General features: G+C 43.9%; 1 protein-coding gene across 2 annotated transcripts in view; it reads left to right on the forward strand.

Moving 5' to 3' along the window:
* Positions 1-27,721, forward strand: part of DPP6 (dipeptidyl peptidase like 6) — a 797,513-nt gene that overhangs the window by 628,973 nt on the left and 140,819 nt on the right. For both annotated transcript variants that reach the window (XM_058660636.1, XM_058660637.1), the window contains one exon: positions 1,570-1,690. In XM_058660636.1, the coding sequence (XP_058516619.1) occupies positions 1,570-1,690 (121 nt within the window). The remainder of the gene's footprint in view (positions 1-1,569; positions 1,691-27,721) is intronic.

The following is a 27,721-nucleotide window of genomic DNA, read 5'->3' on the forward strand; positions in this document are numbered from 1 at the left end:
TTTCAAATAGATAAATCTTAAAACACACACAAAACAACTGATTAATTCTTAGGGGGAATGTCAATATTATGTAGGCTCGGTAATAGTTTGGAGCTTCATAAGATGCTAGGTAGTTCTGAGCCCACTGGTTCTTTAATTTGACTACACATTGGAACCTCTTGCTGTCTTTCTTTAAAAATGTTGATGGCTTGGTCCCAGAAGCAGATATTCTGAACATTGCATTGGACTGGTAGATTCAACAAAGGATTTTTAAGATCTCCCCAAATCATCAAACATGCAACGAAATCTGAGAACTATGGGCTACTGAACCACTTCTCCCGCTCTTTCCCTAGAGAGTGAGCAGCATGCCCAAGATCTGAATTATAATATCTTCCACTGCACCCCAACTCCACAAGTGTGTGGCATCACCAAGTCTAGCTGAAGAATAACTAAGAGTTCTGCAACTTCATGGTCCATGAGTGTGTTCCTTTGGCTGTCTTGCTGTGTGACCTCCATCATCAGCAACTCTTAGGCGACCAGCCCTCTGGGAGTTGGCTCCTAGCCTCTTCTCATCCACTTTCTCCTGCCCCTCTTCTTGTCCCCATTGGGAACATTCAAAAAGAGTATTTTTCCAGATCCTTGCCCACTGTGGCTTCTGGGCCTCTCACAGCTAACATGTCAGCTCTCAGTTCCTCCTATAGACTCCTAGATATTCAGTTCTCATTTTCTTGAAATTCTGACACATGATTAACTTTGAGAGTCACATGAATGAACTTTGAGGATGTGATGCTGGGTAAAATTACCAAATAAAAGGACAAGCACTTATTAATCACATGCATGAGGTCCCTTGAATAAACAAATTCACAGACACAGGAAATAGAATGGTGAATGCCAGTGGCTGGAGGAAGGGAATGGAGTTAGTATTTAATGAAGACGAAGTTTCAATTTAGGAAGATGAGAAAGTTCTAGAGACAGAAGATATTAATGTTTGTTTCGTATGTGAATCTGCTTAATGCCATTGAGAAGTATTAAAGTCATCAATTTTGTGTTGTATGCCTTATATCACAATAACATTTATCTTAACTACTTGCTGATGGAGGAGGCTTTATCTGTCCCTGGGCCTGGGTAAGGTGACCTTCTGATGTATTTTCCAGACTGCAGGTGCTCCCCTCAGTGTCCTGTGCAATCTCTTCTTTGACCAGATGGTACTTTTCACCTTGTGTACCACCGTAGTCCCCTGTGATTGGCATAGAGCAGGTGCCCACTACACCGTTTTAATGAATATTGATCGAATAAAATTTAGGTTTCCCTCCCAGTTCATCTGGATTGGCAAGAAAGCATGATTGCTGAAGTATTCATTCCAATTTGATGCTAATGTGCCCAAACTCTCCGATCACATATCATCCTGTCTGTGGAGCTGGAGTTTCTGATAAATCTTTAAGTGTAGATAGTTGAACTCCTTAACATCCTGAGACCATCTGTGTGATATCAGATAAAGCAGGAAAATGAATGACCAGATCTTTAAGAATACCCTATCTATGCTTCTTTCCTTGGTTAATGCTATGTTTTTTTTTCCTCTGTCCAACATAGATATTTATCTTTGAAAACAATATCTACTACTGTGCACATGTTGGAAAGCAGGCCATTCGTGTGGTCTCCACCGGGAAGGAGGGTGTCATTTACAATGGCCTCAGTGACTGGCTGTATGAAGGTAAGGCGTGGAATGGGATGTGGGTTCACTGCTGTGGTTTCTTCTGCTAGATTGGAGTCATGTCTTTTTGTTCTTTCCTTGATCACAAAATCAACTCCAGTTTCTTAGGTCTGGCTGTATTTTAAAGATTTTGATGAAGCTGCAGGGAGGATCAGGCTCTTCAGCAAGGGTACTCACCTGGTAGCCAGGTGTGCAGGATGCCCAAAGCCCTGCGGTGCTTCCTTAAAAGGCAAGAGGCACCATAATAGGAGATTGGCTGAAGGCAGAGGTGACCTCCAGCGCTGTTCAAGGCTTGCAAGTACAAGGTGTAGAGTGTTTTGTGTCCCCTGAGGAAGTGGAAGATTGGGGAGAATGGATAAGGTGCATCTCCCACCAAACCAGAGTGACTTCACTTTTCCAATCACATCCACCTTGTTGGGCCTTTTCTACCACTGACTGGCTCTTGGAGACAGAAGATTCCTGCTGTATACATTATTAATAAACTAAAATTCTTGAAAGAGAAGTATTCTTTTTAAACTTTTATAATCCATCTCCATGCTAATGAGACCTTTCCTGTAACATTGACAACCAGGTATTGATTGCTCTCAGGTGCCATAGTTCCGAGCAGTTTGTGATCTGTGACCTCATAGAACCTTCTGTCACAGTCCATTTGGGCTGCTATAATGAGGTGCCATAGAAACAGCAGGTTCCAGAGGGGTTTGAGGAGATGCTGGGCATCTTATCAAGGCAGTAACATTTTCTCCTGGTGCTATGCCACTATCAAGCTGGAACTCTGCTTTGAGTACTTTGAGTACCATAAAGTATGAAGTAGGCAGAATTGTAAGATTAGCATTTACCCCCATCCTCACCTCAGTGAGTCACTCAGTGTAAAGTTCTGGGACTTGATTTTTAATAAGTTTTAGTGGAGATATGACTTGTGCACATTAAAAAGCACGTTATAAGGAAAGGTGGCTATGGTGACAAATGAAGATGCTGTGCATTCCCAGTTAAAGTAAGAATTTTCACCCCAGGAAACCTTGAAGGAATTTGTCTTGTTTTCTGTTACACGAGAGACACAGAGTATGCCAATCTGCCGATCCACTCTGCAAATGCCTGGGACCTGAGCTGGCCGAGGCCAGGAACTAGGAGCTACAAACCAGGAGTTCAGTCCAGGTCTCCGATGTGGACATCATGAGCTCAAATACCTGAGCCATCCCCTGCTACTTCTCAGGGTAGTCCCTATCTAACTGTAGCTAGGAGCAGAGCTGTGAATCAAACCCAAGCACTCCAATATAGAATGCTAAGGTCCTCAATCAGTATCTTAACCTCTGGATCAAATGCCCACCCAACCTTGAGGGTTTTATCCTGTGATATTCTTAGTTCCATCTCGGGTTAAGTCCCATCCACTGTGGTTAAGCTTGGTCTGTGAAGAAACAACCCTGGGAAGGCCAAGCCCTGAGATGTCCCCAGCTTTGTACAGGAGACACAGAAAACCCAGCATACCTGCGCCTCTCTGCAGGTCAATCGCGCCTGACAGTGAGGACTCCAGAGTCCTGTGAGGTTTGCCCTATTTATTCCTTGATATCTGAGGTTCTCTTACCAGTGTTGCTTTTTGGTTTTGGTATGAGATGATTTTGTGTCTGGATAGGGTAGGAGTCCCAGAGATTGGAGGGGCTAGGGGACACTTAGTGCTTAAAGCAAGGCTGCATGGCCACATGGACCCAGAAAGGAGACCCAGCCAAGTCATATGACCTTGACAAGTGACTTCCACTCCTATAACCTCAACTTGCTCATCTGAAATGAGAATAACACATTAAACAAAACATACTTTCCAGCAATTATGTGAGATTGTGAAGCAATGGATTTAGTGTGTAATAGCACGTAGTCAGCAAATGGTGGTTGCTATTGTTGTTTCACAGAACAAAAATATTCTTGTCTCCCGGCCTCTCTCTCCCTCTTTGTAACTTCGTTTTAATTCAGTGAATCTTTTATAAAGTAGTATGGTAATAATTGACAGTTATTATTAATCTCATTTTGTAGCTATTATTTTTATTGTGTAAGAAAGATTTTTTTTAAAAAAAAAGTATCAAGGCAACATTTCCAAGTGGCTATTCAGCCACCATTGCAGAAATTGTCCAACCTGAACACCCTGGAGAGGTCAGTGCAAATAACAACCCCAAGAACTCCAAAAAGAGAAGGCTTAGCACATTGGCCTTACCTTGTTCCAGATAATATGAAAAAAAAATCCATAATCAGGAAACTTAAAATATCATTCTTGGCCTGGCGCAGTAACCTAGTGATTAAAGTCCTCACCTTACACACGCTGGGATCCCATATGGGTGCCTGTTCATGTCCCAGCTGCCCCACTTTGTATCTGGCTGCCCGTTTGTGGCCTAGGAAAGCAGGTAAGAATAGCCCACTGGGTTCCTGCAGTAGTGTGGGAGACCCAGAAGAATCTCCTGGCTTCTGGCTTCAAATGAGCTGGGATCTGGCCACTTGGAGAGTGAATCAGTGGACAGAAGATCTTCCTGTCTGTGTATCTGATTTTCCAATAAAAATAAATAAATCTTTAAAAAAATATGTATCATTCTAATATCTTCTTTTAAAAAGTTCAATCTTTGTCTTGAATGTTTAGCTTTTGTTTTAATAAATCCACTGAAAGCACTTTTAAGGCATTTATTCAAAATCGTGTTGATGTGGTAACAGAGCTCCAAATATTTTAAATGCATTTTAGTTATTTGTGTCAGTTCAATCTACTCAATTCTGTTCCCTGGAAGCTTGTAAATGCTGATGCTTCTGAGAAGGGGGGCCTCTGAGCTACCTCCTTGAATGATTGGGAATCTTTGAAGATGTCTTTGGCCTCATGTTTGACTTAAACTCTTCTACTTCCAGACTGTTCCTTTAAATGGTGGGGAGGGGAGATTGGGAAGATAAAACCCTAACAGCATTTTCCAAGGGCCTGACTCACTTGGGATATTAATTCTGGGAGGGGAAAAAAAATAAGCCGTGTAAATTAGGTATAACCACTGAAGTCTGTAGCTTGCTGTCAGAAAAAATGCCATATTGATTTGTTTTCCAAAAGGGACTTGAAACATATTGAGCATTGCAGAGTACTGGGAACTGATATGAGACAGAAGTACTGCCAGAATCACCTCCCCTTCCACAAAGGTGTATACATTCAACACAGGAAAACTCCTTCAATTAGCCAAATCACCTGCCACACACTGGCTGCGAACACAGCCCAATCTGTCTGTAGAACTTTGGCTTATGCTGGTCATGGGCTGATTTTATTGATTTATTTGAAGAACTGAGAGACATACAGACTGAATGAGAAGTCCCATCTGTTGGCCCACTCTCCAAACTATCAATAACAGCTGGGGCTGGCTCAGGGCAAACCGGGAACTGGGAACTGAATCCAGGCCTCCCATATAGCAAGAACCCAACTACTTAAGTCATCGCTTGCTGCCTTCCATCTCACACATTAACCAGAATCTAGAACCACAAGCAGAGCTGGAGCCTGACCTCAGCTGTGCTGATGTGGGAATGGGAGTGTCCCAAGTGACATCTTAGCTATTATGCCAAACATATTTTGATAAGAAAAATTCACAACTCTTTATGCTGTTCTTCCGACCAGTCATCATGTAATTACACAAAACTTTTATTTTTGTGTAAGACTAGAGGCAGGTGAATAGTATCTGACAAGCATTTTAAGGTTTACAGTAGTTGGTTATGCAAAAACTAAAATTGAGATGCCAATGAAGTAGTTGCAGGACTCTGTTGAGAACTTATACTTTCTAACACATTGGTCATTCAGTAGCATGTTTTTTAGCTTCATGACATTATAAATTTTCGTTTTTCTTCCTGTTGTTTTTGTTTTGTGGCTTTTCATTCAAGGGGATGTATAATAACTGTGTAATGGATGCTGTCATATCCAGATGTGAGGCTATACAATGCCATCTGCATTTCCAGATCAAAGATGAACTCCCAACGAAACTGTCAAATTTATCTGGACAATAGGATGCTGGACTCTCTGCACTGTCCATGCCCACAATGATGGAATTGTGACTGTTTATGAACTATACTACTGTAATAATATAGGGGAAATCAATGTGGGGAGGAGGACTTGGGGTTAGGATTAAGGGAAACCCCAGAGCCTATGGATCTATATCATAAAATAATAATAATAATAATAATTTTTTAAAAAAGAATTTGTACTTGCATACAAGCCTTTGCAATTTTGCATATGGGTAAAAATTGGAATTCTCTAAGTTTTTGTGAAAGGTCCTTTGTTGCTTCTGTTACAGAATTGGTTGGATTTCCCAGTTTCTGCCCTCAGTTGATAAATCACTGTCATCGTATTCCATCGTAATCATCATTTCTGTGACACAGAGTGCTACATTATAAAATTTTTGGCCTAGAATTTTCCAAAAATAAGACTTGAAGTCATTAAATGCTTCAGCTAAACAATGGACTACCCATACCTTTATTGCCCAAGAAGGCATATACATACTCCAAATCATCATACATGTACAGTGAGATGCCATTATCATGGAGTGTCTTGGGAAAAGACATTTCCCCCATGGAAGCAAAAGTTCTTTCTCCTCCACTCCTCTGAAATAGCCATAGCAGTGGAATTTGAACTGGCTTGGAAGGAGGACAATGAACATTAAGATATTTACAGAGCATAGTCTGCAATCATTTGGCTGAAAGTAGCCTGGAGGATATTTATGTTATGTTTCATTTTATGTGAATAAAATATCAGGGATGAATCCCAGTCTTAATTCCAAAGGTGCTCAAAAAAAAAAAACTGTGATCTGATCTGGAGACCCTGTTACACAGGTAGTAATGGCCCTGTGGAGTGGATGGGGGAAATGTTTAGTAAAACTCAACAAGCTTAACTAATATCCATTACCTGGATGGGTTTTAAGACCCAGCCAGCCAATACTAATTAGCAATAGTCAGAGGGAAGTTACATAAAAGCAGCATTCACTCAGCTCTGCCCTGCCCCCAATGCCATTGTCCTCTTCGTGTCCTCTTGAAACTCTTTCACTTCCTGTGTCCTTGCTGCTGATGCTGAGTCCCAACTCTTCCTGGGAGCCCCTGACCTCATAGTCACTCCATCTTGTGTCTACCCTCCTGGGGGCTGCAGATAAATCCTCTCTGCCAACCCCATCTCAACTACTGCTGTTCACTGGGGGGTTCAACCTGGAAGAAGCAAAAGTCAGACTTGTCTGAACAAAAGATTCCCTCCCAGATGTGCTGCAGCTAGAGATGTGTTCGGCAATTCTGAGATGGGACTCAGAATGTTCTGGAAGTGATGCTCAAATGTGGTCAGGCCTTGCTGGAAAAGCGGGGCCAGAGTCATACTCATCCAGTGCTGTCAGATGAATGCAGGCTCAACTCATATGATCATGACCACTCATTGTGTGTCGCTGTTAATGTCCGAACATTTCTCTAGTGGCTGCAAAACCAGGGTAAGGTAAGGCCTGTTGTGCAATTCTTTACAGTTATTTTAAATACCTTTTTGAAGACTCAGTACTCAGGACATCAAACTTTTCTGTTCCAATAAAGTGTGTTGTAGCAGCAAATTCAGATGGGCCCTAGGCAGAGTCATTTGACTCAATGATCTTGGAGTGAAGTGGGGTGGTGGGGGCAGTAGCAGGAGGCAGTTCCATGCCTTGTAATTTTGAGTATTCAAGGAGGGATGGGCTTAGGAGCGCAAAGATGGCTTCCAAGAGAAAAATTTTCCATGGAAATTTATGATATTTATGGAGCAGCTTTTTCCATCTCCTAAGGAGATTCCTTCACTCATCGTGACAATTTCAAATGGCCTTTATTTGTTTTCTGTAGGAAATACATCCATCCAAAGGACAAATGTTCATGAAAAATATTTTAGATTTCTCAGTCTCAAGAAAGAAAACAAAACTCATTGCCTATAATTTCCTGTGTAGCCTTGCTTTGATTTTAAATTCTCAGCATATTGAAGCTATCTGTGTGTGTTATGTGCTGTACTGCACATTGACATTCTGTGTGTGGAGTGCTCATTTCCCGCTTGTCATCACCAGGCCAGTGATAGCTGGGACCTCAAGTGGTTCTGACAGTCTGTGAATATCAACAGGTGGTAATGCAGAGTATAGTGTGTGCCTTCCTAGTGGAGTAGGTCTCTAAATCTCCTGTGCTATTTTTAAAACTTCCTGATATATATTTAGAAAGTGATATTTGAAATTCATCTGCAGTATAGATTGCACACTAGAGTGTAGAGTCTTCATTTACTTTCTCTCAAGCGCCTGGTTAGGGCACTTCAATTACTAGCTAAAGACACACCCAAGCAGTGGCTCAAAGTAGATGTCCCTGCCTGTCGCACATTCCACCGATCAAACTGACGCTTTCTACATAAGTTGTAGAGCCAATAGTACAATCAGCCCTGGAATAGTTTTTGAATGTGTGCATCACTATTGAAACCATAGATTCATAGTTACTGAGACTCCACTGGTTTTGTGTCTGGTCTGTATGGTAGGGAAGCTCTGGTTAGACAATGAAATTGTCATCAGTAAATTGGCAGAAAGTTGTGATTTCCTTACAAAGCTCTTGTGGGAGGGCAGAATAGAAGGAGTGAAAACAGCGGCTCTGTTGTCACTCATCTGTGTTGTATAATAGCTCTACCACTGCAAGTTGCATGATTGTAGATGAATATTTAACCTCTTTGTCTGCAAAGCAAAGATAATGTGTTGTATCTTCCCTAAGGTTACAGTACAAATGGAAGCAAGGTAATACACATTGAGTTGTGCTGTCGGGCTTACTATTTGGAGTATTATATTATTTCGCCTGATAAACTAGGAGGGTCTTGCTGTATTTTTTCATCTAGCACAGTCAGGAATCAAGAACATTAACACATGATTCTTCAGGCTCTGTTTTGGAAACTATTGATCTCCAGCAACTCATGAATTATTGTCTAATGTTTATACAAAGTACACTATGAGTTCCCACCTGGAAGGATGCTCATGTGGCATAAAACATCCCTTGGAGTTCTTGTGTCTGTGTTTACACTCACAGAGCTGGAATTAGAGCCTCTGTTGTCAAAAGTAAAGGGACAGCTGCTGTCTCAGTGAACTTTGTAGTTCCGATTGCTTGGTAAAAATGATGCCTCATGATCTCCTGTAGAAATTACATACCTGCTTTCTGGAAAAGGATATGAAACTAGAAGTAAGGATGAAAATATCTGAAACTTAATCAGTGTCTGTCCAATCTCAAGTCAGTGGTGGTGGGTCAACAGAGCATTGGCAAAATTGGGAAGACAGCCATGCTGAACAGCAGGCTTAATGCTTTCAGTGTTTCATACTAGGAAAACAAGTGCTTTCCCTGTCTAGCTGCAGCCCCAAACTACATAAAGTATTAATGATCTTGTCTTGGATTGCTTTAAAGTTTTACCTTGTAGTGAAACGTGAAGGTAACACTGAGAGTGTTGCAATAGCATCCATCTGCAGTGAAGAAAGGCATGAGGTCTCGTCTGCTTGCTTCCTCCTGTGCTTTCTCTGATCCTGGGACACATGTCTCAGGTTTCTAGATTTTTGCACAGATAACTGTAAGAACCATAAACCAAAGCAGAAAAGGAAGTATCAGGAACTTGGCAAGTCAGCCACAAACAATTTTGACTGGCTGATACAACTGCATTTGTCAGCCTAGGTCACGGAGACCCTCCACCATCAGCACCTGCTCTCAGTAAAGCAATTCTTTCCACTCCTTCATGACACTGCTTCAGCTCCAAATCATCAGTAAAGGTAGATCTTCAGTGAACACTACACACCCTACCAAATCACCTTCTTTTTTTTCTAAGCGTAAACAACTATTACCTTCATGACCTCAATTACGTGAGTTCCATCTGAGCTTTCTTGGAAGAATATCATGTGATTACAGACTTTCTCATCACAGAATTGGGAAACTTTTATGCAATCAGCTAGATCAAGACTCAGAAAGCTCTGTATAGACACATAAGGTCAATAGTATAGCTCTATGGTCCATATGATCTTTGCTACTCAATGATTCAATTCTACTGCCATAACAAAGAGAAACCATGAACCACAAGTAAACAAACACAATGGTGGTTGAACAAAACTTCAAAAACAAGGAAATTAAAATTCTATGCAAGTCACATCACTAATATTTTTTTCAATCATTAAAAATAAAACCAATTTTTAGCTCTTAAGTCATACAAAAAGAGCTGGATTTATCCCAAAAGCCATGGCTGGTCAATCCCTGTTAGCCTAACCAGCATGTTAGCAGAAGAGACCACTGACACCCAAAGGATTGAATGTCTGATTTTTTTTCAAGTTCTTGTTATCTCAATCCAGTCAGTTTGTAATGATAAGCAAGTATTTCAAATCTGGTCTCTCCAAATAAACCCAATTACTTAAAAGCAAACAATATATCTAATGTTGTATGCCACCTAGAACATAAGGTTCATCTCTGAGCAATTAATAAATTTCAGAAAATATTTGAATGAGTCGCTTCACAGAGAAAAATTAACATATTCTAGAGCCTTCCCTCAACAGGAAAAACGTATTGATTCCCACTTCACTACCATCAGAATTTCTATTTCCACAAACTTTCCTCAGGAGAAAACCACCTGGTTGCTCAAAAATCATCAGTAATTGTTAACCTAATTTTAATTATGAGTTTCACTTTGAATTCCCAAGGAAAGAGGAAATTGGGGTAACATTTGGGAGGATAGCAGCTCTCTTAACACAGTAGTGGACCGGACTCTAGACCACCTTCTGGCTAATGGCAGTTCACCTTACTGAATGAATAAGAAAAGCAATTTCTAACTTCAAGTAAGTGTCCCTTCCATGATAGCACTTATACATATAAATTTATGTAATTCTCTTAGGGACCCTACAAAGAAAGCCGTGTTTTTATCCTATTCCATGGCTTTGGAGCCTTTGTTCTGACAATGCCATGTGACCTTTCCATGGCCACACAGTCATTAGAACACCTGTGTGACCTGAATCACAAGCCCCTAAACATTTGCTTGTTGCACATCAGTTGCATCTTTTATATATAAGATTAGGCTTGGATAAATACATTATGAAGGGATCCTCCACTACATGTGATCTGCTTGGCTCTAGCAGCCTTGAACCAACTAGTTGTTTCAAAGAGTTTTTCATCATACAGTTAAGGACAAATAATCCTGTGTTTAAGCACTACAAGGGCCACTTGGCTGCCAGTGATAAGTGAGTTCTATATCTTCTGGGACCTCTAGTTTCTGCGTCTGAAAGTAAGAGCCATCTTCCTCAAAGAAGTCCATGAAGTTCAATGACGGCACATCTATGAAGGCTCGGGTGCACAGAGGTATGGATTAGTCAGTGTATCTTCGCTATTGTGCCTGAAAGAAGCTCCTTAGGAAAGAAGATTAATCTCAGCTTACAGGTTGGAGGTTACAGTCCAAGATAGGGCTTGCCATGTGAGATTTTCAGGTCCATGCATCTGGTGAGGTTGGAGAATGGTGGAGGGACAATCCCACGGCAAGCCTAGGGAACAGAGACGGGAAATTCACTCTGACTTCCCATCCACACGTCCCTCCCACGGAAGCCGCCACAATTCACTCAGAGGGCCTCAGTGCCCAATTGCCTGATACAATCTCATCACTTCTCAAGGCCTGTCTTCAGACACCAGATTGAAATCAGTTCTATACATTATCAGCAATATAAGACCCTGAGGTTCAACATGTTCAGGCATGACTGTGTAAGACTGTTCTACTCTTCACTTGCTAATATATGGTTTGTTAGAGTTATAAGACTGTTCTGATTGCCCTAGAATGCATGAAGTTCTGCAAAATCTCACTTGAATACTTTTTAGAAAACTGCTAAATTTGAATTTTAAAAAAGCTTTCTGCTCTGAACTACAGAGTATCAGGTATATGTGAACTATTGAGTGAAAATCCACTTTCAGCCTCCCAGTCCAAGTGCGGCAAAGTCTCAAGTGCTCATGCACTGTGACGGACCGGCTCGGCCGGGAGCAATCACTCCGATGGGAACAGGACCCCGGGAACGGTGCGCAAGGATTCAGCGAGTGACAGACAGAGACGACAACTCAAGGCAGTTGTATCTGAGTGCATTTTGCAAAAGCAAGGCATCAGCTTATATACAATAGATTATTGCAAAGGGACATTTTCTTGCTTATTCATGTGGTTACATTTCTACAAACAATTATTCCAGGGAGGTAAGCGGGTCTGACGAAAAAAGATTGTTCTCTAATAGCCTGGTGACAGACTGCAGTTGCTGTTTCTCGTGGACACAGTTTGGCACCAGCTGCAGTTTTAATCATTAAGCAGTTAGCTCTCATTGTGTTTTGTGCCTTACATTGGTTTCAATATTAACTTGTCTATTTTTCTTAGCTTTTCTTCCTGTATGGCTTTTTAAGCTATAGATTTCTACTATAATCTTCTTTTTTAGGAATTCTCAAAAATAGTTCCAGGTAGATCTGTTAAAGCTAGTGACTTAATAGTTTTTATCTCATACTGTTTGCTATCCTTGTCCAGTCTCCTGTCAGAAGGCTTCATAGAACTATAAAGGAACATTGAGCCTTTGCCGCACATAAACAATATTATTCCAGCCATAAAGATAAGAGTAAAGAGAGTACAGCCAGGAATGCCAAGACCACTAGAGATGCAGCCGAATCCAGGAGGCATCCTTCCTTGAAGCTTCCGCCTCGGCCCGGCGATTTCTCACACAGGCTCCACTGGAGGTGGCGTGACAATGCACCTTGCCGAGAGCATCCACCATGGATCTGACAAAGGAAGTTTTAACAAAGTCAGATCCATACATCTCAAAGTATGGCAGATCAAAGAGCTGCCAGGCTTCTCTAGCCCCTGGATTTTAAGAGAAAATTGATGGATTTCCTTGCTTGCATCTTCTTCAGGATCTTTGTCTTTCATACATGTTCTTATCTCCCTGCCAATTAGCATGGTGACCAGTTGTTTTTCTAGCTAATAGACTGCTTATAACACGCATGCCTTGGTAGTTATCAAGCCAAGAGGTAGGTTTTAAACCATGAAAAAAACAAACCATTCAGTTGTGGAGATGTAAGGTTACTTTAGTCCGTCTCAGTGTGGTCTTCTCACAGTTCTTGACTGAAAAGGTTGCCTGGAGACAGTTCAGATGAGGCAGCAGAGCATGCTGCCCAAGGCACAATATTCTAGGCTGCTTAGACAGGAGGCTCCACTGGAAGAACAGCAGCAAGGAACTCTGTCTGATGGTGACAGCTTTTGTCAACGGAAATATACTGGGCAGCTAAGGTGTCACTTGCGACACCTACTTCCCCTGTCGGAATGCTGAGTTCAAATCCCAGCTCTGCTTCCAGTTCTAGGTTCCTGTTAATGTGCACCCTGGGAGGCAACCTGTGATAGCTCAGGTAGTTGGGCCTCTGCCATGTGTGTGGGATTTCTTGGATGAGTCCCTGGCTTTCAGCTTTGACCTGACCCAAGCTTGGCCATTGTGTGCATTTGGGGAGTGACCCAAAAGAAAAGAATCCCTCCCTCCATCTCTGTCTCTTCCTCCTCACCCCCGTCTTCCTCCCTCTCTTCCTTTCTCTCTCCCTCTCTCTCCCTTTCAAGTACGTAAAACAAAACAAAAAAAAGCTTAATAGGAGCAATTTTATTTTAGAAAGTGAATATGAGAACAGTGGTTGGGACTCTCCTAGGAAATGCAATGCCAACAGAAGAATCCATGCTGTATGTTTTATATCCTAGTATTTTCTTTCCTGCACTTATAAAACAAACCCATTCAGAATAAAGTTGGAGGAAAAGTATGCTGGCTCAGATGAGCCAGGTCCTGCTGTGCATAAAACAAAGGCTAGCCAAAATGCCATCTCTCTCACAGTCACTCTAAGCCCATCTAGAACTGGGAGTTCTGATTCCTGTGGTCACAAGGGGTCCTGAGTTCCTGGGCCACCCTGTCTTAGGCATCTGTGAGGGCTAGTGGAGAAGGGAGCCTTCTGGCAGGCCATTGCTGGAGAACAGTGCCAGTGTTAGTTAGCATGGACACCTCTGCTTGGGACTAACTGTCCTGAAAACATCATGTGACCCCTGCATGCCAGGTCACTAGGAGGTTCTGGCAAGCATTTTTCTAGGAGAGAGGGGAACATAAGCTTGAGAAATAGTGTTGCTGATACCTCACCTGGGCAGCATCCTTACCAGCGAAGGACCTCGAATCTAGAGGCTAGGGCAGAGGACAAATTTTCTGGAGAGATGTAGGGGATTTGTTTGGAATCTGTGAAGAGGTCGGAGAGTTCTAAAAGCAGGGCAGAGGCCAGCACTGTGCACAGTGGATTCAGCTGCCGCTTGCCGCTGGTCTCATTCCATACAGCACAGCTAGGTGGAGTCTGTGCTACTTCACTTCCAAACCGGCTTCCTGCCAATGCACCTGAGCAGGCAGCAGATGATGGTGTGGAACTCTGCTACCTACATGGGACACCTGTACAAGATTATTAGCTCGTGAGTTTGGGTCAGCCTTGCTGTTGCAGTCATTTGGGGAGTCATCCAGTGAATACAAGACGGTCAATTTTCTCTTTCTCTCCTACCCCGCTCTGTGAGTCCATTTCCCTCTCTCTGTTGCTCTGCTTTTCAAACAAATATTTCCTTTTTTTTTAAGACTCAGAGTAGCCAAGGGAACGCCAGGAATCCTTCCAGTTGGGACGTTGCTTTGGAATGTGGGGGACATAGTGTAGGATGCCTTTGAGGGCTACATCATGCATTCAGATCACAGATGATGTTGGTGAATACACTGTAGATGGCCATGTCAGACCACCCAATGCCCACGCAGGGTCATTAGAGGAGGGTAAAAGCTGGATTCTGATTCATCACTGAAAATTGCTTGCCAGTGCATACTTCAGGGGTTGCATGTAAGAGAGCAATCGGAGTCATTAGCTTTTGGGATCACCTCGGTAGGTGTCACACGCACCTTGAGATAAGCTCCGTTACTTGATATCTCCTTGGAGTCTTTCAGTCAGTGGATGTGGCTCCCTGGGAGCAGCCCTTGGGCTGAATGGAAGAGACAGTGCTCCTCCAAGGAGATTCAGCTTTCATGGGGCTGTTCCATGAGCCGCACCAAGCTGATGCCGACCCCTGGTTCCAGAATTAGAGCTGAATTTATGTTTGAAAATCAGAGCATGGGTTCTGTGAGTGTTCTAGAAAGCTGGCTGATTACTTCAATTCAGCATGAAGAAGTGATCTGCATGAAGTTGTGAAGAATAGTAAGAGAAATCTAAAAAAGAGAATTCTCAAAAGGTATAGAAAAACTTCTCAGTAGTCTTGAGAGCTGTGCTCACAATTAATGACTTAATCCCCAGAGATTTTAATAATATATCATGCTCAAGTGTTACATTTTAAAGCTTTTAATTAAACATTGGCTATAAGATTAAGACCAACACTTTCTCCTTTTTTAATACTCTTAATGAAATTTACATATTCAAAGTTGAAATCTTTGATATCCTTAGAAATCCCAATTCCCTTCTTTTTTTTAATTTTTGTGTTTTAAAATCACTCAAGTACATTAAACACTTTCACCTTATTATTTGAAATTCTGCTGATGTGATAATACCACAACGCAGGTTGCAAATATTTGGACAATGGTATCAGAGGTACTAAAGACGATGTCATTTGAGACTTAGGCACTGGTTCCTAGTCTTAGCTCCTTTGGCTTATAAACCTGTTTTTCTAACTTGCTGATCTTGGTTCCCTTTCTAGAGTGGACCAGAAGAGTCTAAACTCCCTTGTCTCTAACACTTTTCACAGTCAGCTGGTGCCATAAACACACAGCCCATTGGCATACTGATGACCTTGTCATGAGACAGTGAACAGTCCTCAACTTTACTTAGTGCCTGCGTTAAAGCAGAGCCCCTCAGTGGTTACCAGGGGTGGAGGTAGGAGGGAGTGGAGCATCTTTGATCTCTTTGTCCCCTCCGAGGCCTCTCTCCCTCAATCCCATACATGGTGAGAGGTGTGTTTGGGGAGATGCTTGTCAACTGACTGTGACAGAAATGCTTCCTGTCCCCATTTGAAACCTGTCTGCTCTAAGCAGTCGGCCCTCTGTCCCCTGCTCCCCCTGTTATCCTGTCCACCCAAGGGCATCCGTAGCATCGCTCTTCTGTCGATGTCTGTCCTTGGGTAGGTGCAGGTGAATGACAGTGTGTATTCTCAAGGTCAGAATTCTCTCTTTTGTTCCTTGAGCTAGGATGGGAAGTGGACGCTGATGCTAGGATCAGATAGTGTGTTTCTGTTCCTCAGCCTGCCCACAAATGGCAATCAGGGAAGACTGCACCATTGTGACGGTTATGCCTTTAAGGGATCCTGCAGTGGGTGGAGCGTCAGACTGACAGGCCTGTTGTCCTCTCTGATCACCTAAACTCATGTTCATGGACACCCTGCATTACATCCTGGAGCCCAGGTGACCCAGGGGGCACCTGCACACAGGCTGTCCCCAGCACATTCCTGGCAAGGCTGGGTTCCAATCCAGGCAGTAGCAAATGGGCAGCTGAGCCTCAAAACTAGAGGAGGGGTCCTTTCTACTCCCAAAAGAAAAAAATGCATACAGCATCTTGTTGTTTATAGAAATAAATACAGCTGGCACTTGGGTTACTAATTTTGAAAAAGTGAAAATGGCTACGTGGAAACCACACCTGTGATGTGTGAGATTTTAAACAAATGTTGCCTCAGGAAGTGCCCAGCTGTGACACTGCATGTGGCTGTCACATGTGGAGAGCTCAGGCTCTAGCCAGGTCCTGCAAGACTGCGGGGTACCGGCAAAGCTTTGGATCAACACCCCTTCTTTCAGCACAATCATTATTACTTGGCTCATTTCTCGGTCACTCATTGGTTTATACTCCCAATCTTACCACTTCATCTCATTTTATGTTTTTCATTAAAAATGAAGTCTCACCCACCACCGTGCAACCTCCCTTCAAGTCTCCTGCGCCTATGCCCACACACAGATGGAAGGGATATGAGAAATTTGTAACTAACCAACCCCATTGCTATAATGGACAATGGCCATGTAGTCCTCATTGATTCAAGAGCTGTGTTTCCATACCTCGGCCAGGTGCCCAGGGCTGGCTTCGTCACTGTAATATACAAGACCCCACACTCCTGGGCACTCAGAGGAGAAGCATCTAAACCTGGGAAATGAAGGAGCAAAAGGGCCTCTTCCCTCACTCGTGTGTGGTCAGTCAGATTGGCCAGGAAGCTAAACTCTGCTGGAAGATGCAACTGCTAACCCCATCTTTCAGGAATACCCCATGCATTTATTCTCCCCCAGAGTTCTCTGTTTCGTTGTTCCTTTATGGAAAACAAATATGCTTTAAGCCTGGACCTGCACTGGGCTGAGCATGTGGTGTAGCAGTTAAAATGTCACTTAAGACATCTGCATACCAGAGTGCATGTTTCAAGCTCCTCTTACTCTTCTCCTTCTTTTCTCCTTCTTCTTGCTTAAAAGGCAGACTCACAGTGAGGAGAGAGAGAGAGAGATCTTCTGTCAGTTGCCTCACTGCCTAAATGGGTGCAATGGCCAGACCTGAGCAGAGCCAATCTGAAGCCAGGAGCCAGAAACCTCTTCGACGTCTCCCACATGGATGCAGGGGTCCAAGTACTTAAGCCAAGCTCTGTTGTTTTCCCAGATCTTTAACAGAGAATAGCAAGTACATAAACTAGTGCCCATACGGGATGCCAGTACTGCTAGGCTGCCATGCTGGTCTCTGCTTGTCTTCTGATCCACCTTGCTACTAATTTGCCAGGGGTCAGGAGATGATGGTCCAAGGGCTAGGGTCAGTGCCACCCACTTGGGAGACCCAGATGGAGTTTCAGGTCTTTGGCCTCGGTTCTGATCCATCGTTAGCTGCTGCAAGTGTTTGGAAAAGGGAACCTCTGGAGGGAAAATTTTTTTGTATGTCTCTGTGTATCCTCCCCTCAAATAAAGTGAAAAACCTGTTTTTATTGTGACCATACCTTCAAGAAAGTTATATCATACAAGATGATATATATAAACAATCCTAAATTTATTAGTATGAATCTTCACATTTAGATACTTTCAGAGAATGATATATTCTTTAAGACCGTAGAAACATAAACATTAGGAAATGCAAGCAGCCATTACTCTGATAATTCAAGAATTGATTCTTTAGCTTTCTCCCAAATTGCTTGCTCTATAGATATTATCTGAACCCAGTTCCCCAACTCTTCTCTAATTGCTGCCGTTCATTACTTAGTTTCCAAAGTGGCGTTCTGTGAGGTGTAAGCTTTACCTAGCAGGGAGAGCCAAGAGGGATCGTTGAGGATCAGAACATCTGTGAAAGCCCCTGTGAAGCTGCCAGAAACGTAACGGAGTCATGTCAGAACCCTCAGCAGAGGGAGCCCGAAGGTCGGAAGTTGTAGGCAGCCCCACATGACAGCCTGTAACAGGGCTTACCCCAAGGCACTCCTTGCTGTAGACTGGCAATAGGGCAGAGGACAGAGCATCCTGGAGATTGCCCCTTCCCCTCCAGCGGCTGTCTCCGCATGAACAATGCCAGCTTCTGCGGTGAGCCGCTGGAACCTGCAAACCTGATTTCAAAGCAGCTCACGCTGACTTCTCTTCATCTCTAAAACAGTCCCCTTTCCTCCAGCTGACCTGGGCGTGTCTCTGACCTCGGCCTCACAGTTCACTGTTGCCAGGTGCGTTGTTTTATTCTGGAGAGTCTGTCTTGCTGAGCCTCTTCTTGGCTTGACATCCTCTTAGACTGTCACCCTGCCCTTTTTGTTGAGGTGACTCGGGTCTCTCTCCTTTGTGCCAGGACACAGAAAGTGGGCCTGGGTCAGGAAGTCTACTAGGGGCCTCCTCTTCTGGCCTCTGGAAGCAGTCAGCCCCTAGCCTTGGCATTCAGGAGGCATTGGAAGGTGAGCCTGGGGTCTCAGGAGCATCTAGGACTTTGGGATGTGGGAAAATGCTAACACGTTGTCACTGTCCTCCAACATACTCAAAGGGCCAGACTGTCCCTAAACCAAAGTTTGGAGGCATAATACACCATACTTGAAGGTATGCAGATTCAAAGAGAGTAAGGCTAGAATTTATGCAGAATTTGGCACAAGTGGCTGTGGATCCAGTTTGCAGAGGTACGGGTAGGAACCAAGGTCTTCCTCTTGGGGTTGGTGGATTCCACGGATTTCCTGTCCTGGGTTCCTGTGGGCTTTGCCACCTGACTCCCCTCACACTGGGGTTGCAGGCTGTCTTTTTCTTTGTCGAGGCTTTGCACAGTCTCTCTTGTTTCATAGAAGGATGTCCAGGAGACAATTTTTTTTTCCAAGAAGAATGGGCCTACGTGGTCTCTGATTCAGGTGACTCAAGAACAGAAACATAGAACAGATATTTTGGGGGGAGGGCAAGCCAGTGAGAGAGATGGGATGAGAAGACACTTCCCCATTAATTGCTCAAATACCTGCTTTCACCAAATTTCGACAGTCTTAAAAGTAATTTGTTGCCAGAATTACTGTTGCTTTTGGCATTGAAATGAGCAGGGAAATGTTCACCCTGGATCCAGCATGGCTGTTACCTGGTGTGGCAGGTGGATTTGCATTGCGCCATCCACATGTGCTGATTCCCCCACAGATCATACATAACAGGATAACTAGGTGATGCCTAAGGCTTAAGTCTCTCACCCTACAACTTCTCAAAAATATTCAACTTAAAATTCGCCAGCCACAGAGAAAAACATCTGTTGTCTTTTTCCCCCAAGTATGAAAACGGAGGATGGGGAAATTAAGGCCATATTTCAGTGTACTTACAGAAGCTACACATTAGCAGTCAGTGAGGTTATAATAAAAGTCTGAGCGATCATGGTAATGGAACAGAAAATCAAACCCTAAGTTTCTCCACTTCCTCATAATGGAAAATGGGAGGGATGCTGCCACCTAGTGGTCGGTGGAGGCATATTCAAGGAGCTGAGCGCCATCCTCGGGACTCCTAAGGTGTTGATTTTGGGAATCTGTAGATCTCTGTGAGAGTAATGAGATATTCACAGTTTGTAAAATGCAAATAACATAGCGCTGATTGGCAAAAAAAAACGCTGTGCGTCTTGCAAGGTAAAAGCCCATTTACTTTCTGGTTTGATGTTCTCAGATTTCTTTTTTAAACTTCATCCCCTGCCCCCATATTTAATTCTGCTGCTCTTGGCACCTTGGATAAAATATTTAGTGGCAGAAAGAAGGCAGCAGATGCAAGTGGAAGTAAGTAAGATTTTCTGTATTTAGAATGAGGCCATTTATTTCCAAGTACTGATCTATCAGCGTGGTATTTGTGTCTGTTGCAATTTTCCAGGACCCAGACTTCTCAGGGTGTTTTCAATTTTCTCAGGCCGCTATAGCAGTTCTAGAGCAGGGAGCATCCCATGGCATGGCGAGGCTCTCTTTAGCACTCAGAATCTGGAGCTGTTTCATTTCAGATGATCCTAAAATCTGTCTTGCTGTCTACATCCTCTTTTGATCTGTATCTTGCCTCATTAAAAGATGACAATCTGGTTTAGTGATATCACCAGGCAGATGGATTCTCTGAACACTGAGCCCTAGCCCGAGCTGACAGACTGCATGAAGCACAAAATAGAACATTGGCTGCAGTCACCTGGCCAGGCCCAGTGGTGTCATGGAAAGAACTATAGAAAGGGAGACGCTGACCCTCCTCTGGTCAATCCTGGGTGAATGAGACGAGAGTCTCACCCTGGAATTTTCCAGCACCGCTCATCAGCAATGGCAGAAAAGGCTTGGCACCACATCTGAGATCAATTCAAGCCTCGCCATATGCCAGGGGCTTTGACCAAGTTGTCAACATTTCTGAGGCTCAACTTTCTCCTCCATGAGATAGGGTAACAAAGGCAAATCCACAGACTGCTGGATGTATTATCAACAGAACCGCCACTGTGTCTGGCGCTGCAGGAGTGTTCATTGACCAGCTTGAAAAAACATGTGCCAATCTTATGGCGGTTGTGCGTCCCAGCTCATTGGGTGGCTATGAAATTGGAAAGTATCTGCTTTGGCCTCCAGGGTGTTGATTGATTGTGAATTAGTATTATTCCTGTACCATTTACCAAGGAAAGAAAATTGGGAGTGGAATTAGTTTAAAGCATGCATGAAAGTGTTTGCAAGAAAGCAGAATGTTCTGGAATTTCAGAATTTGAGGGGGATCAGGCTGACATGGCTTAGCTGAGTCTTCTTTTCTGGAAAGACACCACTGACCCTCTAAAAGTGTTCCAAAGGCCCAAACTTGAAAATTCACCAAGTTCTGCCTGTTTTGCTCTGGTCCTGTGACGCAGCATTGAAGTCCTCCCCGTGGCAGAAAACAGAGCTTCATGTGGCTACAGTTAGAACATAACCCAACATAATGTGTACGCTCACTTCAGCTTGCCTTGAATCTCATGATCTTGGGACCAGACACAGTCCCTCCAGTGTGAGGTTCCCAGCCCAGCCTGATTGGGCTACTCTGTTCTGGAAATCCCCACAAGTCTTCCCAAGCTTCTGACAATTTCTACCTGGGACCGGTTTATTCGTCAGATAATCCTGGCACCCAGGGTCATGTCTGCATGCTTATGTTGGACTACAATTTAACCAAAAACCTTTAGGAAGAAAACAGAACACCGTCTTGATTCAATGAACTTTAGACTTTTATAAGCTGTTTTGGTCTTGGAGAGAAGTCACTGTAATTATTTTTTTTTAAAGATTTTTTTTTATTATTATTGGAAAGCCGGATATACAGAGAGGAGAGACAGAGAGGAAGATCTTCCATCCGATGTTTCACTCCCCAAGTGAGCCGCAACGGGCCGGTGCGCGCCGATCCGATGCCAGGAACCAGGAACCTCTTCCAGGTCTCCCACGCGGGTGCAGGGTCCCAAAGCTTTGGGCCGTCCTCGACTGCTTTCCCAGGCCACAAGCAGGGAGCTGGATGGGAAGTGGAGCTGCTGGGATTAGAACCGGCGCCCATATGGGATCCCGGGGCTTTCAAGGCGAGGACTTTAGCCGCTAGGCCACGCCGCCGGGCCCATGTCACTGTAATTATTGCTTCTTGCTGTAAGAAGAAGTTGAAATTGTCAGCCAACTATCACACAAAAACAAGCAACGTTCATTGAGAAAACCAAATACAACTAAAATAAACTTGTGTTCGTCTTGGAAATTAACTCCTAGAAAAAAAAAATCCCGTAATTCTTCTCTGAGTGTAAGCTCCCTTCTAATGTGAATGAAGTCTCCTACCTTTCATTATTCCCTCGCAGGGCCTCACACTTTCTGCTTGGAGATAATGTCACAAGGTTATCTAAGGAATGAAAACACTGGAAGATGCCAGCAGAGAAGGAAAGGAAAACCCTGCCTTTGCAGAAAATAACACAGAGACATCATGAGTTCACTCAAGCTAAATACCCATCAGCCTATGATCGTGCCCATCTCTGCTCTACGAAAAGGGAACTTCATCTCAACACAGGGTTTCATACCAGAGCTGGATTTTAATTGGCCTCATACCACTTAACTTCCATTAGCATTCCAGGACAATCTCACTTTACTCCAACAAGTGGATGGGTTCTGAGAATGTCGCTAGCCAAAAGAATTGCACAGAGGTAGAAGCCCAGAAAATCCAGCGAAATGTGGTAGGGTGGGAAGAGAAAGGTTTTGGAGTTGGGCAGCCCTGAGTTCAACAATCTGCCTCCACTACTTACCAGTTGATTTGACTGTAGGCCCTCTGTTTACCCATCCATAAGAGGGACGAGGTGATAACCATGGATCATGATGGAGATGGCTGGGTGGCATAGTGTGTAAGGTGCTTCATGCTGTGGGCATTCATTAGGCACTCAGCAAGTTGGCAGTGATTGGTTCTTGTTTGGGTGCCTTAGAAAACACCCATATGCTGCTTTAAGAAATAGAACCCTTTCTCTTCTCTGTCACAATAAATGCCCAAGATCCTCACAGGAGCAAGCCTTCATCTGTGCTTGTCACTACCAACCGCTCAGAGTCCGGAAAACAGTTGCTGTCTGAGCTCAGCAACTTGGAGATGGAGTGTGTGGCAATCAGTTGACACTCGTGTGTTTTCTGTGTGATGTGTGGGAAAATGTGCAACTGGAAAAAAAGCACCTCACCAACAAGTTATCTCTCCAGTTATAGTAGCAATAGTTCTCTTTTTGCGTGCCATGCGTATAGGCAGGTCAGTTCATAGTGACCCTGATTTATTTGCTTAATCATGAGCATTAATGGATGAAGGAGATCAGCTGATGACAACATCTGAATCACATCAGTTTTGATTTGCTTGATTTTTTTTTTTTATTGAGAAGTCAGACATACCAAAAGGAAAAGCAAGAGAGGGGAAGATCTTTCATCCATTGATTGACTCCCCAAGTGGCCACAACAGCCAGAGCTAAGCCAATCCAAAGCCAGGACCGGGAGCCTCTTTCGGGTCTCCCACGTAGGTGCAGGGTCCCAAGGCTTTGGGCAGAGCTCGACTGCTTTCCCAGGCCACAAGCAGGAAGCTGGATGGGAAGTGGATCCACTAGGATTAGAACTGGCGCCCATATGGGATGCCAGCACGTGCAAGGCGAAGACTTTAGTCACTTGCTACCACGTTGGGTCGTCTCTAATGGGTCTTATAGGAAGAGAAGGTATCTGGAACCCTATCCCTCACCACTCCTGCTTTCCAAAAGGAACGAGACATGAGACAGTCCAAGTGGTGGGTGGTGGCGGCTGTGAAGGGATCACAGATAGATCTGATGGATGATCCCAACAGACTGTGGAGAGGATCCCGGTGCTCCCTGTGTGCAGGCAAGCAGACTAAGCCAACAATTCACGAAGAACAGAGAATCCTCTGGATCTGTGCACAGCCTTTACCCGCTGTCTTCTCCATTTTGACCAGGTTCTCCCTGTGACACGCACAGCACATGTTACCCACATGCTCAACATTACACAGTCTTACAAGAAGAGTTCAGTCAGTGCTCTGGAGTAGAACCAGTGCTCCTTAATGCTTCGTGAAAGATGGAAAACCTTCCCCCGGAAAAGCCCTGCAGGTGTCTGAGGGTGAGCAGCTCCGCAACGCCTGTCTATATGTTGTATCGCTGCAGTTGGTCCCATACAGTGGTAAGCAAGGGTCAGGTTTTACTCCGCCCTAAGACGAGTGTGAAATTGAGACACAGAGCGTTGTTGAATAGACGTTTATGCTCTATCGGCTGCTGTACCCCAACTGCATCCTGTTTGCACCAACCTTGCTCCCGACAACAGTGGGGGTGGGTAGGGGTCAGTAAAAAACAGAGGGCTTTTTTTCTTGGATATTTTGTCTATTTATTTGAAAAGTCAAAGTTATAAAGAGAGACAGAGATCTTCTATCCACTGGCTCACTCCCCAGTGGCCAGTACTGGGCCAGGCCAAAACCAGGAGCTCATGTGGGTGGCAGATGGCCAAGAAATTAGGACATCTTCTGCTGCTTTTTCTAGGCAGTTAGCAGGGAGGTGGAGTGGAAGTGGAGCGGCCAGGACTCGATCCCTCACCTACATGGGATGCTAGGGCTGCATCTCAGGACTGGCCTCCAAGGAACATTATAGTTCTAACCAACCCAGGAGGGAAGATGCCTGGCATCTGCCAAATGTTAGCTTACCCTGGCCATGCCACTCTAAACCTCACTGTCCTGATAAAGTGACACCTTGCCATCCTACCCTGACCCCACAAGCATCCCCTGCCCTCTGTGATGATCAGTTTGCTGTGTTTCATGTGATGGCTGGGTATTATGGGTACTTAAACAGCTCTCATGTTCATGTTGACTTTGGAGATGTCTATTGGGCATTTCCTATCTGCACAACACCTTGGAAGGCCATGCTTTGTAATGGAATCTGTTCTTCTCCAGGGTGTCCCAGGATGGGAGCAGTTTAGCCTGGACCTGGAGGTTTGAAAGCTCCCAAGAATGAGATGTGATTGTAGATCCAATTTCTGTCTAGTATTGAATCAAGGGCAAGGGCGAGACCATGGACAGGTGTGGTCCTTGTGGTTGGTGTTCCTATGCCTTAGCTAGTATTCATCTCACTCACTTCCAACGGACATGGTGGATGATTCCATCCATTCTCTCCCCTTTGCAACCTCAGCCAGTACTTAAGATACAACTACCCAAAAATTGTTTTAAATTCGCTCTGGAAATTTGAGGCAGGGCTACCCAACTTACGGACACGGTCTAGGCCTACACTGAAGGGGCTAGCCTCATCTTTTTCAGCATGCTGTACATTCTGCTGAATGACCTCAGCCCAGAACTAAGGCAGCAATCCTGGCAAACTTCAAGGAGGGGACAGGAGGATCAGGAATGGCTTCTCTAAGCTCAGTGTTGGCATTAACTGACCATCTTTGCTATTCCTACACCTGCACCCTAAGAACATAGTGATACTCTGGGATGCCTGCTACAGGTGTAACCACAAGAGGTTTCCTAACCCCTTCTCACTGACACAGACCCCCTGAGCTGCTTCCCCTTAGCCAGCAGGTAGCCGTACCAATCGAAGGCTGACTCATGATGTCTCAACCCAGAGTAATCACTCATGTGAGGCAGTTGAACTGGAAAGCGCTTTTGAGTGCTGTTTATAATTTACAGCTGATTAACCTTCCTCTTGAAAAAATGTTGACCAAATTTCCTTTCTGATACACATTGCTTTTAATACCCACTGTTTTTAAAGGTATTTCCACTGATATTAAGAAATAATTAATTAACTATCTCAGTCTGATTAGGGGGACTGTGGCTCAGCTAAAATTTTCTTTGAAAATGTGTTATAATCAACTCTCCTAAGTGCATCATAAAAGAAAACATTCTCATCATATAATTTTAAAATGAAAACCAAACTATAAACAAGTCATAAATGTAATTTTAAGGTCATAATTTTGTTTGGTGGCAAAAATAAATTCTTTTAAAGGGAGCAAATCAACACTTTGATGAAACTCTTACTCAACAAATATAAGTGGTGCTAACACTCATCTGGTAGTTAAGTCACTGATCAATTAAAATTCTAATTGAAAAAAACCTCAATTACTTTTAAATTGCTGAAGAATATTAGCAGGATATTCAGCTTTGGCAAAAACTCAGAAAAGAAAAATAAAGCTAAGAAAATTAATCGTTATGGGATAGATAACATGTTTTACCTGAGACGCTAAAGCAATCACTATTTAGATTATTAAGTGAATATCAAAGCCAGAATATTATGGTGGAAGATTCTCTTCTAGATTGAATGTATTTCATGAGCTGAATTTAAAATGAATTTTGGTTTTCAAACCTACTCCAAGTCCCCAAGAGCCAGGCACGCACAGGCCCTGGATGTGCAGGTGGGCACTGGGCTGTGCTGGGAGAGAGGTAAGGAAAGCAGATGGAAACTAGAAGACCTGCAAGAGGAGTATCTTCTCATTAACTGTGAGCTTGAGTACTTTAGGTAAACATCACATCCCCTCTCGTTTCCTGAAAGGTGAAAGTGAAGTTGCTGCGTCTGCCTGGATTGGCTGGTTTGAGGGTAGGAACGTGACATTGAAAGCAGCCCTGGCGTACACCCAGTGCTCATGCTTATCTTAACTGGCCTTCCACTCGGGTCTCTCCCAGAAACCTCAAGACATATTGGAAATCAGCGGAAACATTACAACAACGACAACAAAGCAAATAAAAAACCAACAGTCTTTTTTCCAGTGTTATATTGATAGAGAGAAGGAAAAATAACGATATTACTCTGGGACCGAGGCTAGAAGCCAGGGTCACAGTGGAGTGCTCTGTGGATTAGGGGTGATAGATCAAGGTGATCTTGCTTTCTCTGTCATTTTGTCGTGGATCAGTCCTGCCTTGTGTTTCTAGCCTCATCATGTTTTCTTTATTAAAAGAAAGAAAAATGCTGAGGAGTGGAGCAAAGGTTGTTCGTTCAGGTTGTGGGGGTAAGAGGAAATTTTATTTTTGCATTTTTTATAAGCAATGACTACAACAACAACACATCGGTGAGAATCCACAGGGATCACCCATATGGAAAGGTAATGCTTTTGCTCTTTTCCTCTGTCTCCACTTCCCTGCTCAATAAGAGTGAACCAGCAAGAGGCTTCCCATGTCAGGAAGGTGACTGTTAGCAGAAATCCTGAGAAACCAAAGCTCTAGGCCAGAAGGCTCTGCAGTGCCTAGCCCTGGTCTAACAGGTTTGTCTTTCCTTGGATTTGGCTTCAGTCTGAGCCTTTTTGATTTCCTCAGTTGGACTCTTTCTCTTCTACCTTGAACCCCCCAAGCAGGCATACCTCCCAGAAGCTACCCAACTTTCTAACAGCCCTTGCGATGTGGGAACAGTGATAAAAGAAGCCCTATAGCCATAGCCCCCAAGGCAGATACTGTTACCCCCTGTACAGCAGAGGAAAGTGAGGTCATGAGACACTGAGTCACTCTTCTGAAGCCACACAGCCAATGGTTTGGCTGAAGTTAATTCGCATCTTCAAAGTGTGACTGCCAAGATCCTGCTCCTGATACCACCTTGGGGAGCAGGCTGGTCTGTCCCCGCAACTTCCTAACTCTTCAGTCTCTTCTAACTTCCAAGAATCCATGGGTGGCCCTGGCCCACTTGCCCTTACTGACCCCCCACCTGATGGATAGCTGCACTGTGGTGTATCCCTTAGCACCCTTCCTCTCCTCCAACAAAGGAGCAGGAGACCCACTGTAACACAGTCGCTGCCCTTGCTCCATGTCCTTCTCAAGGAGCACATCAACCTCTTTGTTCTCCCTTTGGGGGTGGTGGTGTCCTCCCTTCAAGACTTTTCAGGGGGAGGCCTATAAAGCACCTACTGTCATCCACTGCTCCATCATTCCGCAGTATAAGGAAGGCCTCCTTCGTCTCCTCCTGAAGACCTCCATGGATGCTCAGAGAAAACACAAACCCCAAACCACACCAACTGACATTTATTGCTCAGGCTCATGAGTGGTTCTTTTACCCAATCATATGAAAGTGAGAGGCTCTTCTGACAGCAACTGCCCACGCTGTGGGTGTGGGATAACAGGTGTTTTTTCTCAAGTGCTGTGTTTTCTGATCATC

Source organism: Ochotona princeps, chromosome 2 (genome assembly GCF_030435755.1).
Source record: "Ochotona princeps isolate mOchPri1 chromosome 2, mOchPri1.hap1, whole genome shotgun sequence".
Taxonomy (NCBI): Eukaryota; Metazoa; Chordata; class Mammalia; order Lagomorpha; family Ochotonidae; genus Ochotona; species Ochotona princeps.